Here is a 22,629-nt window from a genome sequence, read left to right on the forward strand (position 1 = left end):
ACATGGCTTGTAGTACTGCAATGGAGGACTACGATGCAGAGAGAAGAAGGTCTGTAAGCCTTCCTCTTTGTCCATGGAGAACTGATATGGCACTGGGACACCCCTTGAGAAGTTGTGGGTTTAGGGGATGCATCAGTGCCAAAAAGCAGCAACTGAGCAGCAGATCTCACCGACAGATCTGCCTGCCACATATATGGCAGTGGTGCCGCAAGTATGCAGTGCCAGAGTGTGCAAAATTGGTTTGTCCTAGGGCTAAGCATATGTGTCAGCAGCAGCAAGGGGGGAAGCTGTTTAAAACTGCTGGGGTGAGAGTGGGGTGGCTTAAAAGCCGGTTCCCCCTAGCACCATTTACGCAGTGCAGGAGGGCATGGGAGGGAGAGGTGCTGCAGTCCCAGAGCCAGTGTGAACTGGGACGGCTTCATCCTGGCTCACGCTGGCCCAGGAGTTAACCCTGCTGTGTTCGTGCCCAGCTTTTACTACATTTAAACTGCCTAGCTGCAGCGGGGGTAGTGAGCGCCCCCCCCTTATCGACTAATTGAGTAGTCGATGAAAATTCCATCAACTACTCTATTAGCTGATTAACAGCAATTTAACTTCCCTAGTCTGTATGGTGCCGACAGAGTGGTTGGTGCCGAAGGTAGAGACTTTTGATACATTGGTGGTACCAAGTATATGATCAGTGCCGCTAATTTGGTTGGTGTCAATAGTGCCACGGAGAGGATGGGTTCCGTGATACTCACAGGCGCCGATGGTGTTGTCGGATATGACACTGTTGTAGATGGGAGTGCCAGTGCCATGGGTTTCAGTACCATTGTCTTTTCTGGTACCAATGATGTGGATGGTGGCACTGATATAGTCAGCGGTACCATAGTGTTTACTGCTGCCACTACAGGGCATTATTTAGTCCCTTTGGGATCAATACAAGCAACAGTCAATGGGACCGCAGTTCCTGACGTACTTGGAGCATCACAGGTACTGATGCGAGATCTCTGTGCCATTGGTCTAGTGGGGGACCGTTTCTTAGATGAAAGTTCCCAATGAGGCACTGAGGAACTTCTCCTTTTGGGTGCCTTTTTGCCCTGAGGGGAACCTGGGAGTGATTATATCTCCCCAGGTTGTGATCCTGGGTCAGAAGCAGGGTGTAGATTCTTCTCTAATAGAATCAACTTCAACCGGAAGTCTCTATCCCTGGGAGCCCGGCCTTGGCGCAGTGAGAGCAGTCCTGAGGCAAACAATGTTCTCCTAAACATCTGACGATTTGCAAATGTCCATCAGAAACCAGCATTGCCTCTTTGCAGGAGGCACAGGATTTAAAGCCTGGAGAACCAGGCACGATGAAAAGTTTTTTTTTAAATGATTAACTATTAACTAACTAACGAACAACAGTAACACTAATAACAAGAACTAAGAAATGATGTAAAACTAATTTAGAAATGTGAAGAAAGCAGAGAACTGTGGAGCTCTGTCTTAGGCTGAGGGTGGTTGAAAAGGAACTGGAGGGCTTGGGACAGGCACGCGTGGTGCCTACTAGTATGCCACATGCTGGACAGTGCCACGCATGCATGGTCCGCACAGGGACTGCTTCAAAATCTCAGATCCATGCATTGGGGCTGCGCCAAGTTCTAAAGAGGAGCTTCCACAGGGTCATCTCTCTCGAAGAATTAGTAGGACTCATGAATCATACATAGGGAATAACGAGTTATGAGACCACCACTCTGTAATAGCAAGTTCCTGGTCCTTCCATGGAGATGCAGGACTCTTTCCTTGAACCTTGCCTAGAAATGCAGAGCTACTGAGTTTTACAGACATTAGAATGGATATATTCAATAAGCACTAGTATAAGTCTCAGAGGAGTTGCAGCCACTTGCTGAGGCAGAGGGAACTAAAGATGGGAATGAACCTTAGGAACAGCTACATTTGGGGAGGAAGCTTAGATTACAATTCTCAAACTGTAGGTTGGGATCCCAGAGTGGGCTGAAACCCCATTTTAATGGGATCTCTCAGAAGGGAGCAGGATCGGAGTGTAAGGGGGCAAGCCCCAAGGTTCCCTGCTATGTTCTCCTACTCTTGGTGCTCTGAGTAAGGCCGGAACATGGGGTCTTGCCCTCTACCAGCTAGTGCTCTCAGCAGGGATGTGAGTCAGACTGCTGAGGTCAGAGCCAGGACGGGGCTAAGGGTAGGTAGGTCTGGATCCTTTGTGCCCCTCCAACCACCTGGGGTAGTGGGATTTGGATAGCCTCAGGCTTCTGTCTCCATCCTGAGGCTGAGTAATAATTTTTGTTGTCAGAAGGGGATTACAGTGCAATGAAGTTTGAGACCCCCAGCTTAGACTGATGCTTTGTTTTTAGGACTTAAAATTAAGGGCAGATCTTCGGATCAGATAAATTTGGACTTCACTCAGTAAACTCTTATCAAAGGCATGGTTGAAATTCCACCTACTTAGGCATTTCTACTGGTAAATGACAAATTATTTTAATGCACATTTTAAACGTAAATGTCTTTCCTTGAATGGATCAGCATTGTTTTCATTTCTTGAAATGTTTCCTTTAAAAGTTATTTCATGTTCAATTGCTTTTGTGATACTGCTTATTTAAAACAGTACAACAAGCAGTACAGGCAGTCCCCGGGTTACGTACAAGATAGGGACTGTAGGTTTGTTCTTAAGTTGAATCTGTATGTAAGTCGGAACTGGCGTCTAGATTCAGCCGCTACTGAAACTGATCAGTTTCAACAGCGGCTGAATCTGGACGCCAGTTCTGACTTACATACAGATTCAACTTAAGAACCCCAGGCATCCCCAAGTCAGCTGCTGCTGAAACTGATCAGTGGCTGATTCCAGGAAGCCCGGGGCAGAGGCTTCCTGTAGTCAGCCACTGGTCAGTTTCAGCAGCAGCTGACTTGGGGACGCCTGGGGCAGAGCAGCTGGGGTGCTGCCGGGTTGGTCCAGTAGCGCCCAGAGCGGCGCTATGGGACCAACCGGCAGTGCCCCAGCTGCTGTACCACAGGCGTCCGGAGCAAAGCCGTGGAGCATGGGGGCAGCGGGACACCCCAGACGCGCCGTGGCTGTCCTGCTGCCCTCGGGCTCCGCGGCTTTGCTCTGCTTTGCTCCCCCTCTCCGTGGTCTGCAGACCAGGGGGACGGGGAGCAAAGCCGCGGAACACGCGGGCAGCGGACAGCCCAGACGCGTCTGGGCTGTCCGCTGCCCGCGTGTTCCGCGGCTTTGCTCCCCGTCCCCCTGCTTTGCTCCCCGTCCCCCTGGTCTACAGACCAGGGGGACGGGGAGCAAAGCAGAGCAAAGCGGCGGAGCACGCGGGCAGTGGACAGCCCAGACGCGTCTGGGCTGTCCGCTGCCCGCGTGCTCCGCCGCTTTGCTTCCTCTCCCTGGTCTGCTGGAGACCAGGGAGACGGGCCCCGTTCATAACTGCGGATCTGACGTAAATCGGATCCGCGTAACTCGGGGACTGCCTGTATTTAATTTAAAGTGAAGTTGCATTTTTCTGCAGTAGAAAAACAATATGGGATATTGGTACTAGATTGCTCCCATAGAAGCTGCATGATAATGTTGTGAGTGGCAGTGTTTCCAAGGGAAAAGTACCACAGTGTGTGCTATTGGTTTGCAGATTACAAGGTAGATTACAACAATTCACTTTTAGTAGACTTGTGTGGGAAGAAAATTTTTCCATGTACAGTTGAGCTCACTGGAAATAGCATGGAAGAGTGTTGACAAAGACATATTTAGGTGATCCAAATGGGACTGTCAACTAAGACTTAGAATAGAGGAATATTGACTACATTCGGAACAGAGAAGAGAAATAAGTAAATGGGTTTCTAACAGAACAAGGCTTTTTTTACTTTACACCTATACACAGATTTGCTACCAGCCATACACATAAGAGGGAAGTCAACTGCTGGTGATGACCAATTACCTCTTATTTCCAAATTATTTGAAATGTGGCATTTGTTAGCGGGGGTCGGGAACCTTTTTAGAGTTTTGGGCCACTGACACACAGAAAAATTACTTGGCGGGCCACACACACAAAGTGAGAATAAAAAACAAAACAAAACAAAAAAAACCCACACCGACCCATCACTGACATGGCCCCTGGCTGAGAAGGAGAAACACACTCTTCACATTCCCCTTGCAAACCAGAGACTAGGGCCCAGGCTTGTAGATTTTGTGCACTCCAGCATTGTGGGAAGATGGCAGGAAGGCTACAGCACCAGTGCAGGCTCCCTAATGCTAGGGAGAGCCCTAAGCCTCAGGGGCCAGATCCCCACCCCTATTTTTAAAAATAAAATTGACCATTTAACAGTTTATTCAATGTACACCTAATGGGTCTCAGGACGAATATTTCCAAATAGTGAGAATATTATTAGTGTTGTGTTCTTTTCATACAAAACTATCTCTTATTCCACAGAACCCACAAACTTGGTCTTGCTCTGGAGGAATATTTTAACAATGCCAGCTGATGCATCAGAATATGGCATCCTCAGTGCTTAAGGCTTGTTTCTACTTGTACAGAAAGAGTAGGGGAATCTGAAAAGTGCCCACACTCCAATTGTGATAAAAGATCAACAGCCAAATAGCCCCAAGGGATTGAAGTTATTACTAGCACAGAGATCTGTCTCATGAAACAACTTGTCCTCAGCAGCACATGACACTGGGGTACGAGCACAGAACAGCACACTATGTAAAGTTTAGATATTGTATGTTAACAGTCCCAAGTTCTAATTATAGAAGTTTTTCTTTTTTTTTCTTCTATTGTCCCAATAAAATTATGACAAGTGAAATGAAACAAACAGACTTTCCGCTAGACTCTCTGTAGCGACCAACAGTCACCAAATTCAACACAAACGTTTAGAGGCTCATACCTTTGTCTATCATAAATTACTTTTTTAAAGTGATTGCCTAATGATACTATACTGAAAAAAGGGCCATAAGCTTATGATTCTTTCTTGCAGCATGATAAGGATGACTGATGAGGGCTAGATATTTCATGGACATCTAATGTCAAATGGAGAACATTTTCTGTAATTGTTCAGACTGGGGCTCCAGCCAGACATATTATATAGACAGATCTAAGCTGAAATATACAGATTTGTAACGGAATCTCTCAAAGTGATGGGCTGTGGGAGGAAAGTTTAGGCCAGGGGTCTCAAACTCCCAGACCATGAGCCATCCCTGACTGAAGCAATTGTGCAATCCATCCTGGGACTCCCAGCAGACTGGAGGGAGGCCTGTTGATTAACCAGGCCCGGCCAAAGAATTTGTGGGGCCCAAGACGGCACGCTTTGGTTGGGCAGCAGGCAAGTGGCTGGGTGGGTGGGTGTCGGGCAGTGCAGGGCCCTAAAGGCAGGGGGTCCAAGGCAACTGCCTTGCTCACTTTGCCAAAAGGCCATGCCTGCTGTTACCGGCCCCCGCAGCTTCCTGACATTGCCCCAACCTCTCCCCCCATGGCACCCTATCCCCCAGGAATGCAGGTTTGGGGATCACTGGAAAGGAGGGGGGGGCATGGCGCCATGCAGTCTAAGCAGTCAGGGCCTCCCTCCCCTACTCCCTGTGGTGATGCGGGGGGGGGGGGACACTGAACTCCGTTTCTCTGTGGCTTTTGCTGCTGTGGAGAATGCGGATGGCTCATTTATTACTTTACCAAAATCCATGCATAGGGATAAATCTTATTCCCTAACTAGTTAAGCTTATGTTACCTAGTTATGTTATGCAAACAGGCCAAGTTGGAAGCCTCTTGTCAATCTGTCTCATACACAGAGCTGCAATAAACAGACTCAAGAGGGATTGCCTGGCTTGTTAAAAAGGGAGGAAGTTAAGGGAAGGGGGCCGGTGATAATCTTTTGAGGCTCTAAGAGACCTCCCTACCCAGCAAGAAAAATCACACTGACTTCACTGAGCAAAAACCACAAACCAAATATAAGGAATAGAAAAAGAACTGCAAATCATTTTAATATTTGCCTCTTCAAACAGAAGTGAATTCTACTGTATAATTCCAACCCTATTTTAATTTTACCATTGATGTCATAAAATTCTTTTGATGTGCTATTTAAAAATGTATTACATTTGCATTCAAAATATTTGTTTTTAATCAATATTTGATAAAACTATAAAAGCAAAATTTATCTTTATTACTAGAAGCGTTGAGATTTTAAAATGGCATTCCTTTTAGACAAAGGAAATACATCATCCTACTACAGTATTTGGTTAATACAATCCTTGATCCTGGAATTCAGTATACCTTGCATGTGCTTTTCAGGAATGCACAAGATGAATGCTGTATTCTTGAAGAATTTAATACCTGTTGCAATTTTCTCCAATTTATTATATGAAATAACAACATGAGAAGCAATTACAATAAAGAAAAAAGTTCAGGTGAAACAGCATTAGTTCAACATTTAGGATCAAGTGTCAATGCAGATTAACAAATTTCATTCTTTTTATCAGCAGTACAGGAGACACGCTGCTTCTAGCTTTTATAGTCAGGAATGTCTGTTAGTTAAATGACTTTGTAAAGGCAGTCAAGTGAGGGCAGACAGCGACAGTTTAATTAAGCAGCTTGCTATAACTCTATCCGGGAGCTGGAGGCAAAGGACTAGAAACAAGTGTAAATCTGCACTCAATATTGAGCAGAAACAACAACAACAAAAAAAGGAAGACACTTTTGATGGCAGGGTCTCTCATTTACTCTGGCGTCAGGTTGGCTACAGGTGAACAGGAGCAATGTAACCGCGGTAGCAGAAGAAAGGTGAGGTTAAGAGAGCAATCATTTATCTTGTATTGATTTCTGGACACTGTGTCCTAGATGCATTCCAAGATAGAATGACAGCTTTCTGCTTTGTGTCTGTAAGAGAAGAAAATGACTAGTACCAGGACTCATTGTTTTCCTATCATATTTCTTTTTAGAAACATACCGCACTTAGATTTCTTAAGACAGAGAAATCCAAACAAGTTTATCACAGAAAAGGAGGGTTAGCGTATAGTTAATCAGCCATTTGTCTTTGCTGCTATGTAACGTTAGGTCAAGAGGTCAAACCAAAGCACAATTGGACTATTTGGTTTTATCTCAGGTAACCCCTCATATCTTGTAATTAAACCCACTCCATTCGGTCAGAGTTCCTGTCACTCATATTCAATGTCCGTCATTACTGAGAAATATTTCATGACATATTACACTGAAAGAACCACCACTGCAAGATTGGCAAAATTCCTCCTGGCACAATAAGTTGAACACAATGGAAGCTTCTTTCAGATCAGTGATGTTTAACGTTTTATGTGCTGACACTGTGATTGTAACTTCATGACAATGAAAGCCTAGTTAATGGAAGATTAAAACAAAACCATACTTTATCTACTTCTGGGACTACCAGGGAATATCCAAAATTTAAAAAACTGGCCGCTCCAAGGCCATTTATACAAAAATCATGAAGTCTGTACAAAAAGTAAACTCTCTCTCTCAAAATGTGTCAATATGTGTGATTCATTTTATTTTTGACAAGATGGGCTAGCATGTCTTTTTCATTCATTTGTTATGCACAGCAATGAAATTCCCATCTTTCTCTTCACTGTTTATAAGACTAAACTGCAAACAAGTAGCCAGCAGAATTTGCCTATTTAAAGAGAGTAATCTTATAATACGTAAAACAGTCTAACATGTTAGCTTTTGAAGAAATTGTTGCCTGTGCTGTACTCACTATATGGGAAAGGGGGAGGAGAAAGCAAGCGAGCATGTTTCTGAGAACAAAAGAATGGCTATGTTGGGTCAGAACAAAGGTCCAGCTCCCTCAGTATCCTGTCTTCTGGCAGTGGCCAATGTCATGTGCTTCAGAGGAGGAACAGAATAGGTAACCATCAAGTGAGCCTTCCTCTGTTGCCCATTCCCAGTTTCTAGACACCATCCCTGCCCATCCTTGCTAATAGCCATTGATGGACCTATCCTTCATGATTTTATATAGTTATTTTTTGAACCCTGTCATAGTCTCGGCCTTCACAGCATTCTCTGGCAAAGAGCTCCACAAGGTTGACTGTGCACTGTATGAAGAAATATTATTTTCTATTGGTTTTAAACCTGATACTTATTAATTTCTGATACCTGATACCTAACTCTTGTGTTATGAGTAATAACACTCCCTTATTTACTTTCTCCACACCAGTCATGATTTTATAGATCTCTATAATACCTTCACCTTAGTCATCTCCTTTCCAAGCTGAAAAGTCCCAATTAATCTCTTGTCATACAGATGCTGTTCCATATCCATAATCATTTTTGCTGACCTTTTCCAATTCCAATATATCTTAACATGGATTTATATAGAAGCAATAGGATATTTCCTGTCCTATCATATATCTCAGGGGTCTCAAATTCCCAGACCGCGGGCCATCCCTGGCCAGAGCAATTGCACAATCTGACCTGGAAGTCTTGGCGGGATGTCCATTACCATTCCACAAACCCTGCACCTTCTTGCTACTGCCTTGCTTTCTCACCCCCATGGTGCTCCATCCTCAATGTCACAGCTTTGGAGATTAGATGGGAGGAGGCCCTGGAGTGGCATGGCAGCAGCAGTTGGTCCCACAGCATTCTCTGCAGTGAAGCAAGTGCATTCAACTTCCTCGTGGGTCCTGCCCCATGGGGAGTGCAGGGGGCTTTGACCACTGCTTCCACTTTGCATCAGGTCTTCCAGTGATCCCAAAGCTAAGTCCTTGGGGAAAGTGATGCCATGGGAGGAGAAGGCAGCGCAATGGTAAGCAGGGGTGGGGTTTTGGGAACAGTAATAGACAGGCTCTCCTTCTCCCCCAGGAGTCCTGGGGGACTGCACAATTGCTCTGGCCAGGCATGGACAGCAGGCCGAAAGTTTCAGACCCCCGATTTATACCTTTCTTTATGATTCCCAACATTCTGTTAGCTTTTTCGACTGCCACTGAACATTGAGTGAATGTTTTCAGAGAACTATCTATAGTAACTCCAACATCTCTTTCTTGAGTGCTAAACAGCTAATTAAAACTTCAACATTTATATGTATAGTTGGCATTATGTTTTGCAATGTGCATTACTTTAAATTTATCAACATTGAATTTCATCTGCCTTTTTTTGTCCAGTCACTCAGTTTTATGAGATCCCTTCGTAACTCTTCATACTTAGGATTTATCTATTTTGAATAGAAAACAAAGAAAAAAACCTTGATCAACAGAAGTATCTGAATAAGCGGCATAAAGTCATTTGAACAAGCAAACCATTAAGATTTGACAATACGCTGCTTACACAGTATAAAAGTTATATAGTATTTACTGTATGATTTATGGTTTCTAAGCCTATGTTGTATTTCTAATTTGAGAATAATTTATGTTGTTTTGTGGGGTACAGATCCATACTCTGCTTTTAAACAGATTTAGGAATTGTAATATGCAGCAATAAAAACACATTTTTGATATTTGGTAAGAAACACAGTTTGCAGTAAAGATAATGTACACAATAATGTAGCCATTACCAAATCTAGCACAATAATTATTAATTAAAGCAGGATGACATAGCTCCTATAACTAGTGTACTGCATCTATACATGAAAGAGCTTCCTAGAACTATGCTTCATCTATAGAGTGCAAAATTCTGTTCATATACCCACTCTTAGCTACTACTAGCCATCTCCCCTATTTTTCTGCACTAAATGGTTCTGTATTTCAGACAGTAAGCAATGTTTAAGATCTCAGAGTCCTATGGCCAAGCACTCAAAATTAATGGTATTCAGGAGAAGGCTAGCAGGGGAAAATGTGTTGTAACAATTTTTCTAATGCTGGAATACTACATCACCAAATGTTCCTGTCAAAGCATGGTTTAATTACCTTGGCACCCATGCCACTTATAATCACCTGTCATTAGCAACAATGCTTGCATCTGTTTACACGTCTGTCAGAAATGCCAGCCCAGCTGAAGTCTTAGGAAAAAAAGACAAGTTTTACTAGGACATGACCCAGATGTGAAAAGGTCATCTTAAGGTTATCCATCCCCAGAGTGAAATGTGCAGATCATCAGAAAGGTAGCAGTGTTCAGTGGACATTTTTAACAGATGTTTTTTAGGAAGCACACAGATCTTTGTTAATATTCCCCTACTTTATAATCCAATTTTTAACATAAGAAGATTTGATATCAAAAGCATTAATTTTGTCATTTTAAAACTGTATTCTTTTCAACATTGTTCTGGGCTTTGGGGATTCTTTCTTTCTGGAATATCTTCAAATTTAGTTTCCTTATACTTAGAATGATATTAATTTGCTGGACTCTAGTCCATTAAATTGTTCATTTATTGATTACCTGTTACCTGGAAGGCAATCAAGAGTCCAGCTTCTAGAGTAAATACTTTTCTAACTGAAACAGGCTTTATAGAATGTAGTTTCCTTAATACCAGAGTGGAGCAATGATGATCAGTGACCATTTCTAAATTGTTAAGAAGCTATTGGGAATAATACTGTAAAAACTTCCGATTTTGTCATAATGCTGCTAAATTTTAATTCCATAAAATTAGTTCCTCACACTGGTACTGAAAATGCATATATCTCAGGCAGGCTGAGTGTCAATGGGCTAGTCCAAAAGTGACGAATTGTTAATTCTGGTTTGGATTTCTCCCACATAGAGAAGACAAAACCTTTTATTTGAGGCAAATTTACGTTGCTCCTCTACATATGTAGGGATGATAAAGTGAATTTTGTAAATTTTTATAGTACAAAGAACAGTCTTACTTTGGTCCTTAAAATCCATCTCAGTAATCCAATTTTGGATCCACTGAAATTCTTTTAAAGCAGCAGAAATAGGTAAAACAGATCATGCGGTATCTTTTCTAGCACGTGACTCCTAATAAGTGTTCCCTCAGCCCTGAGCCTCTGACTGGGCAGAGCTCATTAATCACCTGTGAAGTTGTGCTGCCACCCAGCTAAGAGGGAACACTGCTCTTAATCATACCCAAAGTATGATTTTTTAGTGGAAACATTGTATCCAGTTTTTTGGATCCCCCCCTCCTTTATGAAGTAGTATAATTAATTTGTATTGTGATATGTATGTTCATTAGGTTGCTACAGCTTGTCTATCATTTCCATACATAACTTCCCACTATAACATTTTTCACATCTCCTTCTCACCTGTACATTCCTGATCATAACACCTCCACTGAACATGACTTTTCACAGTTAATATGTGTTTGACTTATGCACCTTCTTATAGATATATCAGAATTATTAAATTGCTACACTACCCTTCTTGTTACAACTACTGTTTTTATCAAAATATATTTTTCTATATCTTTTTTCTCATATGTAAAAACCAAAACACTGTCAATCACCTTTCTTTTTCCACCAAGAAAATATGTATATTTTAGCCACACAAATACCCCAAACTTGCTTCTATGAAAATCATTATATATTATAACACCATTCATCAAAGCCTGTCAAAATGTTTCAACAAAGACAGACTAAGTATTTTAACCATATTTATGTGGGAAAATTTGAAACAAATTAAATCCTAGTTCTACATCTGAAAGTTACTGAGATTTGGTCCACTGCAGACTCTGAATTATGTTTTGGCAAACTTTGCTTACTAGGAGGAAGTGAGAGGTCATACTTTTCATCAATACAGCACGTATTTAATGGACGTGCATACAGTGGGTGGAGTAGGGAGTTATTCAAATTGAGTCACCTGACTAAGTCAAGACAGAACTCATTTCAATATTTTTCATAACGTTTTGGAAAACAAAATTTGTTTCTTTACTTTTTTAAAAAAATTTGCTGAGTAAGTGGTGGTAAACAATGAAGCATTTTGGCCAGAATCTAGTACTCTATAATAGAAATGTTAGAGTTTAACCATTTAACCAATAAGCTTGTGTAAATGGTTAAACTCACTTGCCAGGACCCCACTGGTGGCCGTGAACTCACGACTGCAGGGCTAGCTGCTTGGACCCTGCTGGCAGCCGGGAACCTACAGCAGAGGGGCCAGTTGCCAGAGCTGGGAGAGAGGCAAAGCCCACGGTGAAGGGAAGCGGCCCTTCCTTCCCTACCACTGCATCCCCTAAAAGCATGTAGCCATATAACTGGCAGAATTTTGATCAGTTACACAGTTAACGTTTTTCTATATTTTTTACATTCCTATTGTATAACTACCTCTGGAACTGCACGTATGTTGTCTACAGAAACAAAATTAGGACTTAATCCTGCAAACAGTTACTGTCTGTTGTAGTAGTTACTACCATTACTACACATAATAGACAGCACTACTGACAGTATTTTGAAGGAATGGTCATTTAATATATACCCGTGATCTTGCTGTAAATGGCCCACATACATTTTTCTTTTTCTCTACAGCTACGTGTAACACAGTGCATTGTTGTCATTGCTGTCTTAGTGGGTCCATGACTGTGCACAGACCATCCCATGAACCTTATTATGAGACCTCATCTTTGTGTCACAAGTGCCTGCATAAAGGTGCCTCTGACTTTGAAAGAATTAAGAATTTAATTCAACAGAAGCCGTGTGCTTCTATTTGGGCCAGAATTTTCCCTTAAAAATAAACTGTTACAACTCACTGTTAATTGCAAAGATTTTAATACTGCAATTTGGAGAACTCAAGATATGTATTCATTCTGGACTGTGAAAACCTTGTTCTAGAAACATGTGGCAACATTTGATGGTAAATTTTAATGCATTTTCTACTCCTGTAATACACCTGAAAAGAAGCCAAGAGCTCTTTTTCCTTTACATTATAGTGAAACCCAAACTAGTCTGAATGACTATAAATGGTTACTGTTTGCCTTGGCTCCTACCTGTATCAGATTCAGACTAAGGAATCTTAGTGAAGAAATTACATGGGATAAAATGGATATTTCTAAATTACAAGCCTGCAATTCCAGAGGCTCAGTGCATTAGTTTTCTATTTCACCAAAGAGTTCTTTAGAGAAAATTGTGGGATCTGACAACAAAGGATGAAAAACTTTTACTTTCATGAGCGAAATGCTTCTTGTTTAGATTATAATGGAGATAGAAAATACATATCAAGATCAGCTATATTTTATTAATGAATTTAATAATGGTAGGTTACCAACAGTGTGATGCTTGAATTAGTCTCACACACTTTTTGTTTTAAAGCCTTTAGATTCTCAACGTTTCTCAGATAACATTTTATTTTAGGTTGTAACATTAAAAGTTAAGAGGAAAACAGGTATACCATAACTGCTCAAGGAGGACCTCAGTCTCTAGGACTGCCAACCCATCTTCCTTCACAAGCACTAAAAATTACTGGTGTATATATATATATATATATATATATTAAAGCCACAAAGTGGTCTGTTGTATAAGCATGTAGAGCTCTTAAGACATCCCCTTATTCCTCTGCATCAGTTACTCACAGCTAATAGCAGTGTTGCGCGGAGAGCAACGTCTTCCAGGCTTATATCCAGCCTACACTCTCAGTCAGATTCATTAAAAAAAGGATGGATATGAGGAGAACCTTTGACTCTACTCCTCTATAGTGCCATTATCACAGCACAAAAGAAATAATCTGTGCCAGGTATAAGGCAGACTACTTTCCTTCTAGGGTAAACTAGATTGGGGATTGTGATCCCTAGTCTATAAATATGCACTACCATCTTAACTCGGGGCTTATGGCAAAGTTACAAGTGAGCTCTAAACAGGCAAATTCATTTTTATGAGATGATCTTAAAATGCTCAGCAACCCTGAATATTAGGCCACTGAGCCCAACTTTTGAGCTTGTGCATGATGTATCCTTCTACCCCTTTGCATGTATTTTTCTGTGTAGTGGCCAAGAGTTGGACTGTTTTCTTCTCTTGAAGTGGAGCAAGATTTGCTCCTCAGCGGAAGCAAAGGGTTTTTGAGAGCTAAAAACAAGAGATCAGTTAAGGTTTGCCAGTGGTTAGGGATGTCTGTGCAGAAACTGTGTATCTCCACATGCCACATAATACATCTCCCTTCCTCGAGAAGCCACGTTTTCAGGGAACCCATGACTACTGTTGGCCTCTTATTACTCATCAGTGATGGGGCAGGATTCATTGAGGAGCGGCACGATAATAAACAGAGTATTTAAAAACCCAATTTTATACTATCTCCTACTCTACTATTTCCCATAGAGGACTGCTCTCTCCATAGAGAACTAATATAAGATTAGGAAAAATGGAATAATTTTCTTCATTATATTGGACTGTAAACTCCTTGGGGCATGCATCATCCTCTATTTTTCTAAAGCATCGAGCCCTCTGTTGCTCAGCAAATAATCAATAATTTGAAACAAGCCAGCAGAACTTACACTCCAAATCCATAGGTTCTACTACACCTTTTTGTAACACAGGATAAATTGGAATACAGGATGAGAATACAGTTCCTTATAATAGCCTTACAATAGAGAATCTCTTCTCACACTGGTACAACTCCATTGATTTCTACTGAAGAGTTCCTAATTTATACCCATGTCAAATTAGCTAGTGAGTCTATGACCCGAAACTTGTAGCTGAAATAGCTCAGAAGTGCCTTCAGACTCAGTTTAACTAAGACCACAAGAGTCTGCCAGGGATTCAGTAAAGATGAAAAGCTCCTAAACATCACTAAATAAGAGGAAATGCTTCTATGATTTTCCCTGAACAAAAATCATACTCCTATTCCTTATTCTTCATTGATATTTATTCTTCAAGTAGGTCTGATGCAGACTGTCACAGTTTTCCTACTGTGCCTCCAGCACTGACAAAAAGCATTCAAAACTTATGAGTCAGGTTCCAAAAAATCATGACCACAGAGCATAATAAATCTGGGGTCTCTTTACTTGTCTTCTCAGCAGCCATGAGGGCTGGATACTGACTTAAAAAAAAGATTTTTGTGTAATCACACGACTTCAAAAATAGCAAATAATAAAACCTGTGATTGCTACTATCACCATGCCCATCAATGTTCACATCCTCAACACTCAACACAATATGTGAGCATGAGCCTAATGCTGCCCTTATATCAATCAGGCATTTTAAAATGCAATTGAGCTCTTTATACATAAGCAGTGATAGTATATTAATTATTTTAATCTAATTAGCACATAAAATTAGTTACTACAGCAATCCTGTTGCTAAGCATTTACTGATGTTTCTGTCCTACAATACTGAAACGTATCAAATAGGGCTGTCAATTGATGTGCATTAATGACTGCAATTAACGCAGGAAAAGATTAACGCGTTAATTTTTTTTAACGTGTTAATTGCAGGCACTAATGTTGTGCTGCTCCTCTGAAGTGCTGCTCCAGGGCTTCAAAGGGGCAGAGTATTAGGAGCCTGGGATCAGCTGGAGTCTCCAGCTGACTCTGTGCTCCACCATGGTGCTTCAAAGTGGCAGCACTGCACAGACCCCAGGGTCAGCTGGGGACTGCAACTAACCCCAGGATCCCTCGGTGCCGCCCCTTGAAAACACTGGGGTGGCCTTTCCAAGGGGCAGCTACACTGAGCCTGGGGTCAGCTGAGGACTCCAGCTGATCCTGGGCTTCTGCAGTGCTGCCTCTTGGATACACAGAGGTGGCCTTTCCAAGGGGCAGGGCTGCACCGAGTCGGGATCAGATGGGGACTACAGCTAATCCTGGGCTTCCGCAGCACCACTCCTTTGAAATGCCACCGCAGTGTTTCAAAGAGGCAATGTGCGCGATTAATCTCGATTAATTTTTTTAATCGCTTAGCAGCCCTGGTATCAAACTAACTTTTTGCAGATAAATATCGGTACTTTATACAACATTTCAGCAGAACTGTTTATTGCAAAATTGCATCTCGTGACAACTTATAACTTAAGTAAACTGACCTGCAGTAACCCTGTGCTAAAGCTTATAACCTTAACTTCCTTATGCTAAGTGCTTACATTAATGTGCTACAGGTTTGGGCCTGGAGGCTTATTGCGTTACTGCTTTATACATATCTTATCTTTTTTTTACTTAAAAGCTAACTTTAAACTAATAAGTTAGCCCATAGGCTATGTCCTAGGCTACATGTGTAAGGAGTAAAGCATTTTCCAAACCATGATTTAAAGTGATCCATAACTATCTAAAGTTGAAGGAACTTCCTCCCATGAGACTCATTCAACTGCATAGAAAACACAAACTATGTTACTTTTATATGCTCATTATTTTCACTCTTTTCATTTTCCCAGATTTGGAATAATGATTATTAATAACTGTGTCCCTAACAAGCATAAAAAACAACAATGGTCCTGTAATACCTTAGAGACTAACAAAAATATATAAATAGTATCATGAGCGTTCGTTGGCTCAACCCACTTCTTCAGATGACAAATATGGAGTAAGGGTTGCACAGAGTTTGAAATATAAAGCAATAAAAAGGGGGAAGAGGGGAGGAGAATGAAAGGAAAAAAAACCTGTTAATTGAAGTGTCCATGCTAACTGAGGCTCATAGAGTAGGCTGTACGTAATACTTAGCTTTTGATGTTATTTGGGTGTTCTCACATATTATGAAACAGAATTTGGGAACCAGGAAATTTCTGCATTTCTAGCCACTCAACATAATTAGTTCTACTTATTTCTTCTGACCATCAAAAGAAAACATTATTTAAATACACTCATCACGTAACAGAATTCAGAGTTGTAGCATTCTTAAGATATATTAGCAAAGATAAATGGCTTATGAAAGCTAAAGAAACATATCTATAGCAAATATATTATCACAGTATAAGAGCCATAAAGGTTTGCATGTGCATCATTAGCTTTGCTATAATAAACGAGGCACTGAACGTGATGTATAATACAGTAAAGAAAACACAGATGTTTGTTTCTGTGTAGAAGAGCGTAGGTGCACTGCACCTGAGAGTGCAAACACTTAATAAGCCCTCAACAGTGAGGCTGTGGTGCTTATAATAGCTATTGCTGATAACCATTATCTATGGACAATTAACCATGTCAGGACACTGAGGTCCTAACATGAAGTCCTTATAATTCCCCACTAAGGGAGGGAGAGACAGAATAAAATTATTAGAATATATTACTAATATTTAAAATAAGCCCATATCATTTGTGTTTTAGTGGAAGCTGTATGTTATCGCTGGATTTAATTCATTATTGTCTTCTTTCAGGACACTGTATATAGTGTTTTACAAAACCTCTCTCTTTAATGCTAAGCAAAGTGACAACCCAAAATCAAGCACAGTATGTAAAGAGAACACATTTTCATTTGTTAATAAATTATTCATTTTTCTGCACAATTTAAAATATATTATTAACACATTTGTCTAGCAAATGCTTTTTGAAAAGCAAATTTAGAGAGGAGGGGAAAAAGTAACTCCAAAATAAAACTCTTTTTCACAACCCCCAAACAATTTAAATCAATACATTTTGAACTCTGGAAGCCCTTGTATTTCTTTTCAAGCATTTTGTTCATTTTTAAAATCAGCCAATAAAAGAAAATATTTTAATCGCTCAATAAAAAGGCTTTTTGACATGTGAAGACAAAAGCCTCAGGACATTTATTAAGAGACTTCCTACTGTGCTGGGCTTTGTTGTATCTCGTAATTAAAATCACACCTGAGCGGGACCATCTGTGAGAGTGTATTAAATTTCTTATAAAACAAGAAAATTCTTTTATTTTTTTCATGCAAATGCCAATAAACCTTGTACATATTTTTGTGTGAAACAGAAAATGATATGCTTAAATAAATCTAAGGCTTTGACTTAAAAGTGAGCCGATTAAAAATGAAAGGTGAATGCTATTTTAGGATTCATAATTGATGGCACCTAATGACATTTAAGCATATTTAAACCACAATTTGTAGTTACAAAAAAATTACAATTAAAAGAACACATCTTTTTCTTCATAATGTTTCTGACCATTTGTAGTTTTCTTAAAAGTTTCCTTTTATCATATGACATGGAAACAAAGAAGATGAAATTAAAAAGACTTTCTGTATTAATATTATTTCCTTCAATAACAGCTGAAGGCACTTAGCAAAGGTTGATTCGTATTTGTCAGGATCAACCACTACACTGGTGGAAACAATTGTTAATGATGGCAAAAAAAGTTTACATCTTTTAGTTGTTAATTTAAATTTTGAGAGGAATACCTGTATTTCATAAAACAAAGGTAGAATATTATAAACAGCTTTGTGAATCCCAAATAGATACAGAGCAGTATTCTTTATGAAAATGCTTGATGAGAAAGCAGATCTCTAACTGTAATCCTGATTTGTGAAGCATATGGGTGCCTATGCAACAATGTACTTGAAGCACGTGTTTTTAAAAAATGTGCTTGGGTCCAAATTGACTGAAGAGCCATTGATAATGGGACCTAAAAATGTGCTTAAGGTTAGGCACATGCTTAGCTGAACTGGGGCCTTATGCACATGTATAACTGAAGCATATAAGCAGTTCCATTGATTTTATTACAAGGTACGTTCCTTCAATGGGACCACTTATAGGCACCTGAGTACCATTAAGCATAACTGCTTTGTTAAACTTTGGTTGGCTATATAATGAAATTCTTGTTTCTCGACCATATAACATGGATTATGCAAATATATTGAAGAAAATTTAAACTGTAGACTCAAGACCAGTTGTAAAATGTCTCAAGACACCTACTTCCCAGAAATTGATCATGAAACTCTGAAGAGGGGTAAATGAGACAAATTTATTTCTCATTTCACTAGAGGAAAGGAAAAAAAGGTTTGACAATGCTAGTAAACAAAAAGCAATATGATAGGCAGTTAATGGGAGGGACAAGAAATAACTAGGGCTGTTAAACTATTAAAAATTGTGATTAATCACACTATTAAACAATAATAGAATATCATTTATTTAAATAAAGGCCACTGGATCACAGTGATTTTTTTCCAAAAGTGACTTCCTTTATGCACAGAAAAATGTTTGATTAAGTTGGTTTTACAAACCGTATACCTATAAATAAGAGCCTTTCACATTAAAGAAATCATATTTTCCCAAAAGTGTTTTGACCTATTATTGGCCCTACCTTAAAAATTCATTTTTGTTGACCCAATAGAATATGATGACTCCTTTGCTGCAGTTTTGTTCTATGATGTTAATCCAGCTGCATTAAAAAACAAACAAAACCCCTCACCAGTCAAAACTCTAAAATTTTCAGTAATTTTTTAAAAACTCTTCAAATTTGACAGCAGATTTTTGTGACAGCCACTTTTCTGGCTCTCTTCCCTCTCTCCCCTTTAAAGTTACTTTAATAAGTTTTCCCAAATGACCTATGGCTTCATAATATCAGTAGTTCAATCACTTTCCAAGTTACAGTTTTTCTTTTGAAGTTGTCCTCAGGTTATACAGTGCAAGGACACAAAAGCACTTTATTCTGCTACAGTTTTCTTTTTCAGTTGCATAAAACAATATTTTTATGTTTAAAAACAAACACTTCTGTGCTGGTAGTTTTGCTTAGCAAGTTCAGTCAGCAAAGTATTTTTCCAATCAAATCTCTCTCCTGAAACAGTATTAAAATGGAAGTCTGAGAAACCCTCATTTGACCATTTGAAAGACATTTATTTATCTTATTCTAGTCTCTGTTATACTAGGTTAAATCAACGGTAAATTCACTGAAGTTAGTGGAGTTACACTAATGTAAAACCAATGTATGTGAGAAAAGAATCAAGACATTAGACTTCATTAACACTTCTTTCTGTTAAGTCAATATACCTACCCCTCTGAAGTATGCATTAGTCTGATCAGTCCTTCTTAAACCAGTATTGGATACCAGCAATCTTAAAAATTACTGCTTTATCCCCAACCTTGTCTTCCAAAGAAAATTCATCCAAAACTTAATGACAACCATACTTTAACAACTGCTAATCAATAAAGACATCTTTAATCCTTCTCAATCAGAATACAGACTGAGCCACAACACTGGGACTATTTTGGTGACACTGATGGATGATTTTCATACACTGATGGTCAGAAGTCAAACTTCAGTTGAGAGACAAGGTGGATGAGGTAATATCTTTTATTGGACCAACTTCTGTTGGTGAGAGGGACAAGCTTTCAATCCACAGAAGTTGGTCCAATATAAGCTATTATTTCACCCACATTGTCTCTCTAATATCCGGGAACTGACATGGTTACAACATTGCAAACTTCAGTTTGTCACAGAAGGAGTTAAATATAAGAAGCTGGCAGGGTGTAACAATATAGCATGAAATGGCATATGCCAAAAATAAAATGGACCTCTAATTTTATCAAAGACACATTTCCTGGAATTTCCAGGAGGAAAAAAAAGTGACAATGAATATATGGTAGCACATAACTAATGTACTTTTCATGAATCGCTATGTGCAGATGTTTCCTTTCCCCACTTTGCAAAGGTTTAGAAGCAGAGTGCTTGTAAACTAAGGAATCACTTACCAAATCTTTATTTTGAAAAATTTGCTCTTCGACATTATAAATGATCAAAATAATTGAAAACTGAATGAACAAACTGCATATTATGATTAATTCTCCCGGACATTCTCTATTATTGTGCTTTCTCCTTAAGTCAGTTCACTTCATTTATTCATTCACAATGGCCCAGTGTATTTGCATCTGCAGTACATGGAATTCCACAGGCACCGATTTGGAGTGTTCATCTATCCTCCCTGCTGTAGATATCAGGGGAAGATGGCAGTGACTAAATACAAGATACTTTTGAATGGTATAAAAGTGCAGAGAAAACTGCGCCATCAGAAAACCTGACCTGTAGTTAATAAGACAAATGCTTAAGGGCACTCCCAAAGCTTGAAAGCTTTCAAAACTAACTCATGATCCAGAATTTCAAAGGAAGAGCCATCAGCAATAAAAGGGCATCTACAGTAATTATTCAAATATAGCTTAATGAAAATCTCATCTATTTGTGAGCCCTTTCCTTTTTTCCTTTTCAAGCCCCAAGGCTTGAACAGAGTTTACAATTCTTTTGAGAGAAAAATTAAACAAATACACACATCATAAAAATAATCCCAATATAAAAACATGCTTATGTAATGCCAAACTGTCATACAAATTACTCAGCAATTAAATCTCACCTCACAATATTATGAATGTGAAATAAAAAAGGAACAGATGTGCTCCTCCAAACCAACCCTTTCCTACAAGTAAATTAACAATCATTTTACAACCCAGTGGGCTACTATGTGTATGTGTTGCTAATCGTTCCTTCACACTCCTCGCCAGCACTACCACCACCCCAGCATAACACTGAGTTATTTATAAAGTTATCTATCTCAGACTTTGCAGATGATGCCTAACATCATGACAACAGTGAAGAAAAAAGGTCTCCGTACCTGCCTAACTAAAACAAGTTTCTGTAAAGTAATGAATAGAGACAGCTTGGGGACCATCCACCTGCACTGCCTGACTTTTACTGCCTGCAAAGTGAAACCACCAGGGATTGGCAGCAGGTACTTGTCTGACAGGGCCAGGACAGCCTCTCTCCTCAGTGACAGTCTGGGCCTAGCGTCTTAAACCTGACCCACCATAATTCCTTCACAATGCCTCAGCAAGGCAGCTGACAGTAGCAGCTGCACCTCCTAAGCGAGATGGATGGAATTTTCATAACTAGTTCCCCAAGTTACATTTTACCTTCAAGATAATTTATGAGCTTCTCTGAAGCCTTGAAGAGACAATATGCTTGCCATAAAATTAACTGTAACAGTCTTGTAGGTTATAATTAACACTGGGAGGGTAGCACCAACTGGATGAAACACATGGCATAATTGATGGTGAAACTGGAAATTAAGGAAGCTAACAATATCATTACTGTGCACATCATTTTAGTGAAACCTATTCTTTCCAGGGGTTAATTACAATCTCCTTCTAATGTACACATTCTGATGGGGAGTGGATGAGTGTCACAGGAGGAGGAGGTACGTTTGCTGGCAAGGCCACCTTGCATTTGAGCTGATGTATATATTGTTTTCTGCCTGGAAGAGAGATATACATGTCAAAGCAGCAGCAGCACCTGAACATCTGGCAGTATGAACACTGTAGCTTAGAGATAGATGATTGCTCAAGCCTCATAGAATTTTTCATTTTCTCTGTAAGCAGTATCCTTTTTCCTGTAGGAAAAAAATCCTCCCTGAGATTTCACTTAATAGCACACATTATTAATTTAAATGACTTGCATGACTAAGAACATTTTAACTTTGCTTTTATATTGCCACAACTTAGCAGTGAATTAAGATTTTCCACTAGTGTATTATCCTCCAGGTTTATTACATTAGCCTTTGGAAACACCGTAGAGTGATCTTTTTAGCATCTTGTCTGTCAAGGGGATAGTGAACAGACGTAGAGATGCTGGTGAGCTAATTAATCAGAAATAATTTCATAAACTGCTGCCGTCTTTGAAAAGGATAACATGCCATTTATCCATCCATACTTAATACTCCAGCTCTCTTAACAAGACGGAAGGACCATTAATGCAGTGTATTTATTTGAATCACTCTCAAATTATTCTAATGTAACTCCTTTTTTTGTCCTTAGACAAGATATTGGACAAGGTTCAGATAAATGATGAAACAGTGTCACCTACAGGCAAGCAAAGCTGTTAATAACTCAACCAAAGTTCTATCACTTTGCAACTGACAGATGAATTTAAGCTTTATCTACACCCTGGAAAATACA

At 39.7% G+C, this 22,629-nt stretch overlaps 1 protein-coding gene across 12 annotated transcripts in view; it reads right to left on the bottom strand.

Annotated features, from left to right (window-relative positions):
- The window catches only part of FTO (FTO alpha-ketoglutarate dependent dioxygenase), a 391,784-nt gene that overhangs the window by 154,298 nt on the left and 214,857 nt on the right, over window positions 1-22,629 (bottom strand). For 3 of the 12 annotated variants that reach the window (XM_075940288.2, XM_075940290.2, XM_075940285.2), the window contains one exon: window positions 18,992-19,069. The exons of 7 other annotated variants lie outside the window; for them this stretch is intronic. In XM_075940288.2, coding sequence (XP_075796403.2) covers window positions 18,992-19,069 — 78 coding nt within the window. Of the gene's footprint in view, window positions 1-3,436; window positions 6,852-18,991; window positions 19,070-22,629 lie in introns of those variants that run through there. 2 more of the 12 variants (XM_075940289.2, XM_075940296.2) reach the window with 2 other exon arrangements.

This window comes from Pelodiscus sinensis, chromosome 12, assembly GCF_052426305.1.
Source record: "Pelodiscus sinensis isolate ZL-2025 chromosome 12, ASM5242630v1, whole genome shotgun sequence".
In the NCBI taxonomy this organism is placed as follows: domain Eukaryota; kingdom Metazoa; phylum Chordata; order Testudines; family Trionychidae; genus Pelodiscus; species Pelodiscus sinensis.